The sequence below is a fragment of the Andrena cerasifolii genome, chromosome 1 (assembly GCF_050908995.1).
Source record: "Andrena cerasifolii isolate SP2316 chromosome 1, iyAndCera1_principal, whole genome shotgun sequence".
NCBI classification, from domain to species: Eukaryota; Metazoa; Arthropoda; class Insecta; order Hymenoptera; family Andrenidae; genus Andrena; species Andrena cerasifolii.
Window position 1 is genome coordinate 32,387,371 of NC_135118.1, and position 15,566 is coordinate 32,402,936.

The following is a 15,566-nucleotide window of genomic DNA, read 5'->3' on the forward strand; positions in this document are numbered from 1 at the left end:
TCTTTTTTATCAAAACAATTATTAAACGTTGGCTATATCAATAGCAATGACAAATGCAACGAAACGGTACACGCCTACCACGGCAATGTCCACCTCCTCGATGAAACGGGAAAAGGAATATTCAACAGAGATACAAATAGTTACTTAATCTTTTTAAAACGTAAAATGTACAAATGCTCTCCCCTAATCTTCCTCTCCGCTACTATCTCGCCCGTCATACTTAAGCCCTTAAAAATACGCAGAATGTGTTCTGGATCGTTCTCTTTAATAGCCAAGAGATAAAACGCTCCCGTGTCCGATAAAATATCGGGAATCTTAGGGAACAAGCGTTCCATTACTTTTCTACCATTCGTACCGCCCGCCCAAGCCTTGAACAAATACCTTTCGTCTGATATTTCCTTCTCGCTTGTTACTACGTACGGTGGATTAAACACCACCAAGTCGAAACCATGGTTGCCACGTATACAACTCGACAAATCCATTCGCACGGCATCTACTTCCACTGAATTGAGCATGGCAGTTTTCTTTGTGGCTTTACACGCGTCAAAATTAATGTCAACCGCAAGGTGATAAGGCTGACAGTGTTTACTCAATGCCATTGCCACTGCTGTAATTACGATACCGGATCCACTGCCTATTTCCAAGCACATTGTAGGTTTCATGGCTTTTAGGGCCTCTAAATCAGCTTCTAAGGCATCTATTAAGAGGAAAGAATCCTCCGATGGCTCGTAAACTGTCTCCGAGTCCTTGTCCGACAACTTAACTATCGGCGTATCCATGATGTATTTTAGGAAAAAATAGAACGCTTGTGTATGAATCCCTCGCTAGATACTTCTAGACCAATGAGATTAAAGAGATATATCACAAGTATTTTACAATTGCATCGGCCATTATTCTTGTTCTTTAACCAGCGAGGCTTCTGTCTCTGTTTCCACTTGTTCTTCTTTATCAGGAATAGTTGTAGAGCTACCGTATAAAGAACTGTGATCCAGTAAAGCCTTCCTTTTCGCCATATTCTTCTCGACCGCTTGCTGAATCTTATTCAGTCGCTCTTGCGTGTTTTGCAAAATATTACTGACTATAGTAATTTTGTGTTTAGCATTGATCAGCTTTTTCACGTAGGAATCCGTTTCCAAAGGACACTGCAATGTTTCGTTAATTCTTTGTAATTCTTCTGTCAACGATTCGATTCGTTGCTTTAATTCTATTTGACATATCCTACAGAAATAATGACAGCTGAATGGTAAAATATTATTATGGTAAATGAGAGACAGGTACTTGATGTAATTTTGCTACTAGCGCAGTACTCTTAATACGCACGAATGCTACGAGACATTACATCTAAAACGCTTAATGTAATAATATTTACATTCGTTAAAGCATAAGGATACGTAGGAACTTTTGCGTACCTGGTGGCACGAATTCTCTCGTCTAGTTGATCTACCGTCGGTTTCAAGAGGCTCATAAGACCTTCTGTCAAGGCATCTCTTGTCGGATTTTCACAAAAATCGTCTATTTTATCGTCTATTGACGTATTATCGCTCGCCGTATCCACATCCATGTCTCTACTTTTATCTATTTTCCGACCTAACCACTTGCTTCAGAGGGCACCACTGGGCACCACTCGATAGCCAGGACAAACCGAATTTTATTATTAAAATTCCTCGGTATAAGTAATTTACTATAAATCTAGAGAAAAAACGTATTGCGTTTAATCTTCGTCTGGGTTGAAAATGACGCGAGTTCCCGTTAAAAGTCGCGTTTCGTGGTATTGCCATGTTTTCTGGCTGATGTGGTAGAGAACATCTTTGTCTTGAAAAGAACCCGCAACTCAGGATCGGCGCGAGCTCTTTTCAAGACAAATAGTCTATTCTGGTCGATTTGGCTTGCCCACGAAGTAAAAGTAAGGAGACTTATCTCTATATCCCAGACAGAAAAAAAGTGGTCACGAAAAATGTTCCGTACAGCGGGATGTTCGCCCAATGGAATAACTTGGACATTGTCGTCGCCATCCTGAATATTCGTCTCATAATACATACAAAGAGAAGATATAATAACCTTTGAAGTCCTTTCTTGACCTTGGCATTTAAATTGGTTGTCTATTCGAGCGGGATATTCAAATCGACTAAATGTATCTTACCGCAATTTGCTGATTATTGCCGAAGTTTACCGTGGTTTACCGATCATTGCCGAATGGGCATTTAAATTGGTTGTCTAGTGATTTCCCTAGTTTATGTTTGTCCTTGTCGAGTGACGCCTCTTATTATATCTCCTCTTTGATACATACAAGCAGAGAGCGGCGGGCTCCAGCTACGCTGATGCAGGGACAAACACCTACAGGGAGCGATGATAATGCGTACGTGAGACGCCACGATGGGAGACGAACCGTCGCCACGGCCAACCAGCGCCACTGGGAAATATGTTGTCGACGCTGGTTGGCCGCGGCGTCACTCGCTTGGCGCTGGCGTCGGTTCGTCACCAATCGTGGCGTCTCACTTAAACATTACCACCGCTTCTGTAGGGCCGGTATTCATAGTCGCTACTTATTCTTAAGCAAATGCTTAAGCATGCGGCATCCTCTACTAACCTAGTAGCTAGTAAAGAATGCCGAATGCTTAAGCATTTGCTTAAGAATAAGTAGCGACTATGAATACCGGCCCTAGAGGATCACTATGCGCAGTATGCGTGAATTGAAACACACCCTATGTAGAGGTCGCTGCAGCACTCAACGCTTGTAGGGTTTTGTGTTGGTATGTTGTCTATCTGTATTATTGATTTGCGCGCGAATTTATAATTTGTGGAATGATGTCTTTTATTGTAAATTTTTATTGGTATCTAAGATTTTGTTTAATATTTATAAAGCAGTTATTTTGTTCAGAATGTATAATTTGTCCTCGATCAGTTTGGACGTGTTTCTCTTACTCTCTTAAAAATAACGAACGTTCTTAATTGGATATCCCCACAAACCTAATGGCGTGTACGGCTGACGGCCAGGCTACACAAATGAAATAGGAAAGGGAAGTAAAAGTGAAGTTAGCATAAGTCCAAAGGGTTTAAAAACAGTTAGAAATGTTTTTAGTAAACATAACATAAGATTATAAATTAATCAATACTTACCTGGAAACGGATGTTTAAATATTTGAACTCCACTTTTATCCCTTAATGTCCAAAGTCAGCGCAAAGATGTTAAACGCTTGTTAATTAAAAAATCTACAACGGAGAGGAAATGTATCAACAAATAATTTATCTCATTATTAATAAGTGTCTGATTGGCGCTTAGTATCTGAGGACATTTTGTAATTAACAAAATATGTGTTAACCGATTGGTTTTGTAAAGCGTTCACTCTGCAGCCAACGACGAAATTGAACGGACGCGTTATTGAAATCTTGAGAATTTCATATTTTTATCAAATTCAAATTCTGCTTTCGTTCAATATTAAAGTATATTTCCTTGTTTCAATTCAAATTGTTCCTTTTGTTTGAATTTTTATTATATATTACACATTTTCCGAGCAGAAAAACGCTCCACGGTCATCAACCCGCGTTCCAATTCTCCACTAAGAATTCAGAATCACTATAAAAGGCCGCGCAACAACGCAGCGCTACCAACACCGTAGCACAAAATTCTCTCAACTAGATTGAGGTTAATTAAAATCTTTCAATTGTCATGCGACGCCAGCGATATTTTAACGTTATTCGCAAAGTACAATCGTGATAACGTAATTATAAATTCCATTAACGCGAATGAAAAAATGGATAAACATTGTGAAGGAGGAAAACAGGGAATGTCACAAAACAGTTTTACCGAGAAAGTTAAGTATTTTCTTCCAGTGCAGAGTGGACATTACCTGTTTTTAACCAGTATACCAAAACTTTAACGTTATCTTCCGGAGGCATCAGGACTTTATACCCCTTTCTGATTCGGCAGCTCTGTAGACCCAGTTGCCACCAACAAAATATCCCATAAATCGCAAAATCACGAAAAATGGACATTCCTCGTTTCCCCCCCTACCCTTCATATATATATATATATATATATATATATATATATATATATATATATATATATGTTCGTCTCAGTTTCTTACGTTTTCGTGCTGCAAAATAATTTTTCACACCGGTTGTGTGGAGGTATCGTGGATCAACCGCGACAAAATTTTTCGTATCATGTTAAACATGAATTTTACATGGGAAAGCAAAGAATCGCGGAGATTGAATTGCGTGGCCGGTTTATCGCGCGCGCATGCGCGTGCACAGTGGCGGAACGTCACTTCCTGCAGATGGAAGAACAATCAAGCATTTAGGTAATGAATACATATAGTAAGTGGATACATACATATATCGTCGTATATTTAAATTACACAACACACAAAGTACAGCGTTTTATAAACATTATGAACAAAATTGTAGGAAATCGTGTAGGAAGATGGATGAAAATTTCGTCGCGATTGCGCCCGAGTTTCTATTTTCGTAAATGAGGTATATCTGTGTTAAGATTAATATCGGCGAAGCAGACGAACTAACGAAAGGTTTGCTTGGGAATTGGCGAGCGGTGCCGCAAAAATGAGGTAACGTGGTGCAGAATGTCGCGAATCGTGTTTAACCCTTTATCTCGAATTACGAAAAGATAAACGTATCTTCCACGAGCTGTCGTTTCTGCTGGCGTAACAGATTACTCATACTTGCAACTTCTGTCGAGAGATTGCTGAACATAAATAGCCCGACACAGGAGACGACTCCGAATTCACCTCAACGACGCTCCGCGCCGTAAAACGGCCATCCGCGTGGCACTGCAGACGTTCTGTTCAATAATTTTGCAAAATAATTCCAAATACTCTGTCGATTGCGTGACGTGGCGTATAAAGCGCGCAATGCGCCGCGCCGTCGAGATTTCGATGATGTTAAGTTCTCGAGAGCATTCCGAACTAGGAGGCGTATAGCAATCGCGGCAGACTCTTTGGTACAAAAATGCACCCATTCGCTTAAGGGGACGTTCCAGTCGGAAAATCAATTTTTATTTCACTTTTCGAATGTTCAATTTTTGAAATTCGAAATATTCCTGGAGGCACTTGAGTCGCCGCGAATGCGCGGGCAAACCCCAACCACTCGGCGTTCGCGTAAAACTTTAAACGCGTTTTTCTCGAAACAGCGCTCTTCAAATTGGTGGGATAAATGTTTCGAAAAGTTATGATCCGAATTGATTGTAATTAATTTTATTTTGAAGAATATACTTCTATGCAGTGGAGGAACCTGTAACATTTTAAAATTTTGGAAAAATTGTATTTTTTAAAGACGTTGAAAGTACGCAAAACATAGGGAAAAAGTGATTTCAAAATCGTTAATTTGTCAAAAAAATGTCACTTTTTGTCCAGGCAACGAATTTCATGCCCTTTAATAATCTGCCGTTGATTCTTATTTAAGACCAATGGTTTAGGCGCTACAAGTCCCACCGTTTTGAATGAATTTTTTGACGCCTCCACTTCAACGACTCCCCAGTGCCATTCGCAATGATTAATTACAGGAAAAATATATACTTCTATAGTTTAACACATCCTTAATACAATGCAAAAAGTCCCATCAAGTTATCTGCGGTGGTTCTCCTTCAATTAATTCGTGAAGATCCTACTTTTATGGACCGGAACGTCTCCTTAACATTTCTAAGTACTCTTTGGCCCGGTTCACTCGAGTTGGGACATCTTGCGCGCAACACCCCTCCACGCTCGCGGCACATTCTCGGCCGTTCGTATCGCTTCGAAGTACAAAAAGGGGGAGGAGAATGGAAGAGACAGAAAGAGAGTGAGAGATAAAGAGCCTCCTTTTTTTTCGCTTTTAAGTCGAGACTAAAAGTTTCCTCGTCTATCGCTATGCATTACACGCACTACATACGTTGTCGAAAAAGGTAAACAAGATAATCGATAAACTTGTGGACCAACGAACGCGCCGATCGTCGATCCGATTATTTAAATCGAATATTATACAGATAATATTACACTAACTACATAGGTATCGGGTATCTATCATTTTTTTTACACGTATACACACATAAGTGCATAGATCTCTCAGCCGCAACGAATGCGACGTGACAGCTTCTCCGCGATAATACGTATATTTATATGTACGTACATGTGTATGCGCATATGCTTATGCTTATGCACGCATACCTGCATATACGTACCTACGCGAATTTGTACATAAGGCATCACGATATATCGATTCTTCTCACGCCTAGATCGCACCGAGATTTTCCACTATTATTATATAGTTGATGCAGACTCCTCGTTACGGGCGCGAACAGCAGACAGTTGGTACGAAGGGATCTAAAGTAGGGTTGCCAACCGTACTATATTCTTTCTGATAGGTCCATAAAATTCTATAATTTTCAGATCGTAAAGAGTGAAAATTAATTGTCTGCACTACTGGAACTCGTTGATCTATATGCTCCTACCAGATGTGTCAGAAAAACGCCACCTTTCATGTACCGCAAATTCAAATCTAAATATGGGTCACTTGATCCAATGAATCGCTTAATGTTCAGTGCTAGCTCCTATGTAGACTGTGTCGACTTCTTTTCCGGTAGTAGCTCCTCTTTCAGTTGGAAGCTCTTCAGACTATTGTGTCAGGAAAATCCTATCACGTCGTTGTAACTTGTGCTTTGCATTGGGCAATGCCCGTTTAATTGTCAATAATAATAATAATTTTTACTTATTTCTTTATTCCATGGCAACATCGAAACTTTAACTTGCGAAATGAAACTTTAACAGAGGGGATGCTTTCTATAATGAAGTGGCAGGAAGAGAGAAACAGAGCCAGTCTATCTCACACAAAAAAATGAGCCCTTGATATATCTTCATTTGGACTTTCAGTGCAATCAAACCCTAGACATATTTGCCACAGACAATAAATTAATTAACAATGCAAAATGCACAGGAAAATATACATTTAAAGAATAAGATGTTGTAACGTAGCAAAGTATTATATTTTCCTGGAAAAAACTGGCAACCCTAAATAGAAACTTAGTGGTTCTACGGCTGAAAATCGGTCGAAACTGTAACGTAAGATTGTTCGCTCGATCGAAGCCCGCTGTAAACAGATTTCCCAGTGGACTCACTTCATGCCGTAGATTCACGTTTTTTTTTTTACCGCTCAGCGTGTACACGTACTCGAATAAGTAAACGTCTTTTTTTTCCCTGTAACTTTGCGATCGATACACTCGCGCCGCCTCAGATCGAATTAATTTAACGCCCGTTGCTGTTGACCGCCGTAACGACGCGTTTCCTTAAAAACTACTTACGTCGCTTCGAAAGATCCGAGTTTCGTGCCGCCTGATCGCAAGGAGCGCGTGCTCGGTTGACTTTTTGCTCGGCAATTTCCACGCGGTGCACGCGAACCGGTATCAAATGCAAATTTCAAATGCGCTCGGAGTATCATTCGGTAGGTATAAATGTCAAAAAGAAGCGCGTGGCACGCGCGAATACGTGGGAAATTCGGGTAGCCCGCGGAAGGACGATTAATTCTACGGTAGCTGCAAGGCAGTTGTTAAGCAACACGCGGAAGAATCGTTAAGAAGCCCGGCAGGATTGCCGAAAACTTTCAAACTGTGAACGCGAAGCGAATAAAAAATTTCGATGCTTTTACTTTTCACGCGCGGCCGTCGGAAAGATTTCGGCAGCGAGCACGCACCGTCTACCGAACAGCTCGACAGGTTTTGTTTCGCTGGCTCGCCCGATTCTTCCCATTCGCAGAGTCTTCTCTCGTAAAGGTAGTCGAAAATTTATAGCGGAAATTCTCCAGCTAACTTAGATAAATACTCGCTTAAGTTAAGTCGCGAAACTCTTTAAAACGCTACGATAATTTATAGCACCTACGCTTCCGTGTACTCTTTCGTACATGCGGCTCGTTACTCGTTAAGTGCCGAACCGGAGCCGGGCGTCCTTTTATTTAGTCTGCCGTTCGCTTCTTTTCCCTCTTTCTCGCTGCTTGCTGGCAAGCGAATAAAAAGAAACGCGCAGCTACGATGCCAGTGGTCCAGCCACTGCGATCCTGCTCAACGCGCGCCTCTCGATGCGCCGGCTGATCGGTAATTTATTAATAACAGGCCGCGCGCCTAACCGGAGGATTCATTGAATTGCAAAGGGGTAATCGAGGCTGCGGAAATCCTTCCTCGTTCTATCGGCTCGGTCGGGTTAACGATATAGAATCACGTGGCAGCGATACCGATCTCTTTGCGCGGCGAATCTTTCTCTAGGAAAGCGAACTGCGAGACGGCAACGTTCGTACACCGCCGACTAAATTTGACAACTGCGATTAAGGAGGTATTTCTGCCTAGAGGCGCGAGCTCCTGTATCCTCAGGGACGACGTATAAAAAAAGTACACAGTTTTAACCGATGAGAATTATCCACGGGTATTTATCACCATTTCAATAAATTGTAAAAAAAATCTCAGCTGTATATAACAATAATCAATGAAGATATCAGTTTTTCTCATAATTGGGTTTCTCGTACACGGCGCGCGCGATATCTGACCTTCTAGCGGGCCATTCTGGTCCAACTTTTTCGTATCTACATCTCCAGAAAACATATAATTCTAGTCGGTACTAGAATCGAGTCGAGAGAGTTTTGCTTTCACACGTTTGCAGCCGTTTGAAGACGAAAAAGGGACGCCAAAGAAATGAGTTTAAATTCAAAGTCTCGGCATTTTGTGATTTTTTTTATTTATTTTTGTAAATCTACTAAGGGCTGCAGCTACACTCTTACTGATTAAAAATCCTTTTGGTTCTGTTCTTTTAGATGAACAGCCTGAATCGTGGGCACCATGATGCAACTTGTTTCTGCGCACGCTTAACGATATGACCCATATCCCCATTAATTATCATTATATATGGCTGAAATTTTGTTTACTGCCCTAGCTATCCTCTAGGGAGTGATCGGTACAACCGCAGCCATTTTGTAGGAAAACCGGAAGTAACATAACCTAAACGTTTATCTATCTTTTTCTATCAGTATTTTTCTCTCTCTCTTTCTTTCAGTATTTCTCTCTCCCTTTCTATCAGTATTTCTGTCTCCTTCTTTACATTATATATGGCTGAAATTTCGTTTACTGCCCATTGAAATGTAAAAAAATATCCGTAGATAATGCTCATCGGTAAGCACTGTGTAATTTTTGTTATCGCGTCGTCCCTAAAGGCAAAACAGTGACCTTCTAGTCGAGAATACCCCCCTGAATGATGCGCGCACGCCCGCTCGAATGGAATACCTACGGCGAGTGAAAACGAGGCAACCGAGCGACGGAGGTGGCCCGGCGGTGTTTTCTCGCCTCGATCTGGATATTCGAGCCGAGCGGAGTCACGGGGCGAGGGTTTCCTCTTGGCTGGAAGCGACTGGGAAAGCTTTCGAATGGAGGATCGACGGAACAGTGTCCGTGTCCGTGTCCGTGTCCGAGGAGTGGCTCGAGGTCGGAGAGCTCGACGAGTGTCGGTGCGGTCACTTGGCGTGCTGCTTAGGGAGATGCCGCTTCATGTGCAGGGCGAGGTGGTCGCTTCTCGCGAAAGAGCGCTCGCACACGGCGCACTTGAATGGCTTCGCGCCGGTGTGCTTTCGATAGTGACGAGTCAATTCGTCGCTCCTGGCGAACCGCCATTCGCATTCCGGCCACTGACACTGGTACGGTTTTTCACCTGCAATTAAAACGGGAACAATGTATCCGCTCTTTTTTCTTACTTTCACTAGGCGTAGTCGCCTAGCGGGGAGGTTTTGCATTCGCATGCGAAACGCGCCGCGCTGCTCATCCTTTCGCGGCTGAACTTATCGTTTTCACGCGCGTGAAATCGGCGACAGACGCGCACGATTACAAGTATCCGCTTTAAATTCCTCGAAGGCTAGCATGAGATCCTTCGGGCTGAGATATTTCGCGGAAAGAAGATCACGCTGTTCCCAAAGTCTCGAGGAGGAATCGTTACAGAGGGGGGGCCTTGGAACGTCGAGGTAACTCGTGGTTGCCCTGCTTAACGGTTCGATGCGCCGTTGTTGCTGTTTCGCCGACGAGTTGTTGCGATGGGGAAGAGTTAACTGGACTAGAAGCATATGCATCTCGAGCCAGTTCTATCGGCTGCAGCGAGGCAACGCCAGAAGAGTAGGAACAGGAGCAGGATCGGTACTGCGAGAACGCGAACGGATTGCGCTAGAATACAGGTGAGCGTGTTGCGGCATGCGGGTACAGTTAAAGGTCAGCGCGGCATCTCTCGTAGCCTAAGGTTCTTCGTCTACCTATCGCCGTCGCAAAGAGCAGCGCTTTGTTCTTTAATAGGTCCCTTTCTTTAGCCCAACTACCCACGAATCGCACCGCAGCGGCTCGCCAGAACCTATGGAATTCACTCGGCCATTCGTGCCCGTGCCAGGACCCTTCTCTCTTCATCCGTACTCATACTCAATGCGACACCGATCGAATCAGCCTCCCCAATAGCATTCTGCACTCGAGCTACTCGTCCGTGTCATTGGCGTTTCTATCAGTTCGGAAAGAGAACGTTCGTGCGAATGTGAACTGTACTTCGATTGTCACGCAAGGAATCTCACTTTTGCTGGCGAGGATTAATTGAATTTCGATTATATTAACCCTCGGATGGCGAGTACATTGTTAATATCAGATTAGACGCGTTACTTATTATCGGTATTATTTCTTGAAGATAAGAATTTTAACCCTTAACTGGTATCCTGGGTCGCTCGTGACCACAAGCACTCAAAGTTCGCTGCAAAATTTTTGGTTGTCCAAGTTTGTCAACTGAATTTCTAATTAATTTTATAGTTAATAGTTTAACTTTTTACGTTCCTATTATTTTATACATTACCCAAGAACAAAATATTCATAGAGGATGATCTAATGTCGACTTTACAAATTTCTGTGTCCTTTTTTATTTGGGGTCTGCCACGACCCCAGTGTACCAGTCACGTTTGCCAAAAACAGTATACCAGTTAAGGGTAAAATCAGGACGAGAGCAGAATCTGTGGAAATGAATGAATGAAATTCAGTTAAATGGATTCTGCATCCGACGAGCAGAGAACTAAGGGTTGAAAACCAGAAACATTTGATGAAGATTAAATGGTTTACGTATCGAAAGCGATTCAAGTTTCTATAAGCATGTAAAACAGCTGAACTGCTTTTTGCCGGGGTTTAATTATAAAGCTTGCGTGCGAAAATATTTGCAGTTAGGTCGCGAGCGTAATGACGCTAGCCTGCCCACCGCCGACACCGCTTACTCGCATTCCAATTTACTAATTACTTTTGCCGACTTTGTCTTTCCGCGGCTGCCGCGAGAAACGCTATTTAAACGAGCATCTCTAATGCGCGCTCGCAACAGACCTATTTACTCGCGTGCATTCCATTGTGCCTCTCGGAATCAGTCACCATATAATTCAGGGTTTAGTCTACACGTTTTCGAATTCATTAACCTCTTCGAATCTATGTCCCTTGGCGATAATCGCGACGATCGCTATAGGTAGGTACTTGTTCCGCCTTATTTAATAATGCGCAGGACAAATAGAACTTAGAAGAGTGCGCGTGTCGAGAGGGTGGAGGAAGATAGAGGTGAATTGAAGGGTAAGGGGAACGAAAAAGAAAATGCCACAAAACTGCTTTATGGAGAAAATTAAGTTTTAAAATTAATACTTTGTAATTAATACTAATACTAATTAATACTAATTAGTACTTTGGTCCATCAGTAAAGAGAGAAGGTTCAATGAATTTAATTTTCTTATATAATTCTCTTCTTAAATAATTTCTTGCTCTACCTTGACGACAGAAGCTTGCTTAGGCAAAGAGCGGAGGCATTCCGTATTTTGTTCCAGTGCAGAGCGCACATTTTCTGTTTTTAATGTTATCTTACGGGGGTCATCTTATTTGAACTTTATAACCCTTTGTGATTCGACAGTTCCGTAGTCCCAGTTACCGCCAACAAAATCTGCTATAAATCGCAGAATCAGGAAAAATGGACGTTCCCTGTTTCTTCCCCTTACTTCAATTAACGGGGACGTATTTTCCGAGGTGTGCGAAAAGCAGCGTGGAAAAGGCTGCGAAGGTATCGGAAGTTGGATAAACGAAGGGAAACTGTGTGGAGGCGCAGCAAAGGCGTGCATGCCCAAGCCCATGCATCGGGAAACAGTGAGAGAAGACTCGATAGCTGAGAAATACGCCCACGCATGCCGCTGACTCGTTCTCCTCTACGAAACGGCTCTCTCTCGCTATGGAGACGACCCTAACCGGTCTTAGCCACACGCACGACTCCCATACAATCGGTATTACCACCACGAGCGGTATCCATTCACGGTATTGCTCGTTCATGAGAATTCCGCGGAGATTTCTTCGAGACGAGACGGCAAAGAAAAGGACCAGCTCGAAGGCAGCTTTCGGTAATAGCCCTTCTTCTTCGTAAACAGCTACCCCTGTCGCGTGCCTCCGTCCTCCGTGCTTTCTTTGTTCGCGCCAGCGCGTCAGCTCCGAGATTTATGGCAATTGATTTATCGCGAGCGTCCCCGGCTCCCCCGGTACAACCTACGAAATACCGGTCCACGGTAATTCCTTCATCGACCATCACCAGCTGTCTCGCCTTCCTCCAAACCGATCCAGACCACTTTGTTCGATGTTCACACTAAATCGGTTAAGCGCAAACTTTCCATCTTCGTGAACACGAACGACTGCGGCCGCGTACAAGTAAACCGATCGCGGCAAAAATAGAGAAGCACAGTGGTTTCTCCCGTGCCGTCATCTAATTGGCAGGTATTAAGTCATTCGATCGGTAATTCTTGGATCGTGACAACAGCTGGATCCAGTTCTTTCGCGGCTGCACGGGATAGCTTGAATTTAACGCCAATTCCCCTTTTCTCCGGCGCTTCAGCTTTTTCCCGTCGACGCGCCGCGCCGGACGAGTTGCGTTTCCGGCACGTCTAACCTCAATCGATCGGGGATTCGCTGGCAGGTTTTTGCGGTCGATCGAGCGACGAGTCGTTCGTTATTTAGCTGTCGTCACCGCTGCGAACGGTAACCCATTACGCAAAAACGCCACAGCGCAACGATCAGTGGGTAAGTTTCCGTTTCACTCGTTTTCCACCAGTTTCTACTCGTGCTCCACAGTCGGCCTCTATTCTCAGATGCTTCTCAAGCATCGCTTTGCAGTTCGTTCCGCCGTAGATAATTAATTGAAGTCGACTCGGGAAATGGAAGGCCCACTCTTCATCGCGAAAAAGTCACTAGATTGCTGGTGAGGTGGGCGAGGTGGGGGAAGCCGGTGTCTCGCGTCTGGTAGTGTCTGTGCTCGACTCTCGATCGAATTGTCAGAATTCAGAATCGCCTCTCTCGCATCGGTCGGGACTCGAGACGAGTTTTTACGAGGTTGATAACGTCCCAGGTGGCGGCGTATCGCTGAATCGTGCGCGCCTCTTGGCTCGGTGACGCCTACGAGCCTCGACGCGTCCCCGTTAATTTCGGATCACTTTCACCACGCCGCGGCCGAGCCGCTCCGTAGCAGCGCACGCCGCGCGAGTCAACGGATCGCTTTCCGAATACACGATTGCCCTAGCCCTATTTTCTTCCCGTTTAAAACCACTCGCCGAAAGCTCTGCTTCTTTAAACCTCTTCTTATCGGCCACGCGAACGTCAAAGTTTACCCTTGCGTGTTACTCGATGACCACAGAAGTATTCGTAACGCTTGGCAAGTCCGATAAGGATATTACAAGAAAGTAAAGAAAATTATCACTTTCCGACAAGGATGCCGGACATAGTCTTGATTTCTTTAGTATCGATATTAATGCGTATCGATACGATATTGAGAAAAAAAATTAAAAAATCAGTAATTAATACACTCGTTGGCGCGTTAGGTGTCATCATTAAGCAGTCGCACTGCTTAATTTAATTTAAAAAAAATTTTCCTTATTTATTTCAGCTAGTTTTTTGTACGGCTTATTTAAATAAAAAAGCACACTGATAGGTACATGGCACAGTGACTGGGACGTCTACCCTATGTAAGTACATTCTAGGTTGTCAAGATTAGAACGTAGTAACCCCCTCGCCCGCCAGATGTCACAAGATTATACATTCGTGTCGAAGAGCAACATCGAGTCGTAAGTAGAGTATGGACGCACCGATATATCGTTGCCTAAAATATCGATACAAAGTAACGCTATTCGTGAGCCGATATATCAGTATTTACATGTAACGGAATTAAATCGGGGCATCCCTACATTCCGATAACGTCCGACTCGAGGATTGCGAAATCGAAATCCGGAATATAGAGTTCCAGAGACGCGTTTGTACGCGTGCTTGCTCCTCTCAGGGGTTCGAGCTGCTCGAAGTCTTGACAAAGTCACGAAGCGTCGCAACGTTGCTCGGGTAAGAAGCTCGATCGGTGGGCAGAGGGAAGAGTGGAAAAAACGGGGTGGCTGAATTTTAAAAGCGGGAAACACGATCGCGAGCAAAGGACACGCTAGAAGGATGCCGAAGTTGGAAGTGTGGATGAAACAGGAATGTTGCCTCCCCCCCCCCCTCCCTCGCGTTCGCGCTCGCGCGCGCGCGCCACACCGTGAGACTTCTCGCTTACGTGCCAATCGTTCGGTTGCGTGCGAGTGTTCGCGCGGCGCGATAGCTTGTAGACGTTCCGTTGCGTGTTCCTCCCATGATGCGAGAGAGATTCTGACCTCCTGCGAATGTACGCTTCGGCACGCGTCTAGATTCGTACGCGCAACGATACCGTTCGAGAACCCCCACTCCAACGCACTTTTTTTCACCGATCCCAGCGGCAGGCAGAATTGTCGAGAAGACCGATACGCGAATTCGAAGGCGGAAAGTTGCATTTGAAGCACTGGGAAAGGGCAACGCCTTCAATTACGGAATTGAAAGTGTATATACTTGCCACATAAATGTAGGTACGCTTTGCATAGCCTGTTGCGGTGACTTCAGCTGCAAACGGGATTCGCGTCGAAGCGTAAAATCAATCGTGTAACGTGGTCGGTGAAAAGTTTGAATGTTGAATAGGCGCCTGCGAGCATTGTTTGGAATGGTACGCGCGCGTTTCAGCCCACGTACGGCTCGTCTTTCAAGGGTTTCTCAGATCCTCCAGTGTTTCTACGCGTGTTGCAACTTGCGACTTGCAACGGGATGGTTAGTTGCTTTATTTATAATACGCCGACGGTAATACACCGGGCGCGTCGATGTCGCTCGTTAACCCTTCGAATCTTCCGCTTACAGCCCGATCTAGCTCTTCCGCCGCTTTAGGGAAAAAATGATTTTTGTCGCCCTTTATATTTAATTGTGAATAATTATTTTCGAATATAATTCTTCACAGAGAATTCAACTTTTTGTAGACATTTGATGAATAACAAATGCCGTTTATTTTGGAAGAAATTTATGTATAAGATATAGGTACGAGGTAGGTACCTATTTTTTTTTAAATTTTAAAAAAGGATCTAACGAGTGAAACAAAATAAATGTAAGAGGGAAAAATCTAAGATCTTTAATATAGGGTGACTGTACCTAATATCGCCACCCGCTGTATCTCGCAAAGTAAGCTTTAAAATTTTTCGGT

At 43.8% G+C, this 15,566-nt stretch overlaps 2 protein-coding genes across 3 annotated transcripts in view; both read right to left on the minus strand.

Moving 5' to 3' along the window:
* Positions 1-137: 137 nt before the first annotated feature.
* On the minus strand, positions 138-1,699 carry Hemk2 (HemK methyltransferase 2). The gene is made up of 3 exons (XM_076820430.1): positions 1,410-1,699; positions 894-1,218; positions 138-824 (listed from the first exon to the last, which is right to left on the minus strand). Exons 1-3 carry the CDS (start codon positions 1,559-1,561, stop codon positions 141-143), a joined length of 1,161 nt encoding a protein of 386 aa, XP_076676545.1. The 5' UTR covers positions 1,562-1,699; the 3' UTR covers positions 138-140.
* A 3,312-nt stretch (positions 1,700-5,011) lies between these two features.
* LOC143375999 (uncharacterized) overlaps positions 5,012-15,566 on the minus strand; it is a 103,473-nt gene continuing 92,918 nt past the window's right edge. For both annotated transcript variants that reach the window (XM_076825777.1, XM_076825785.1), the window contains exon 4: positions 5,012-9,674. In XM_076825777.1, coding sequence (XP_076681892.1) covers positions 9,481-9,674 — 194 coding nt within the window. In that variant the 3' untranslated portion in view covers positions 5,012-9,480. The remainder of the gene's footprint in view (positions 9,675-15,566) is intronic.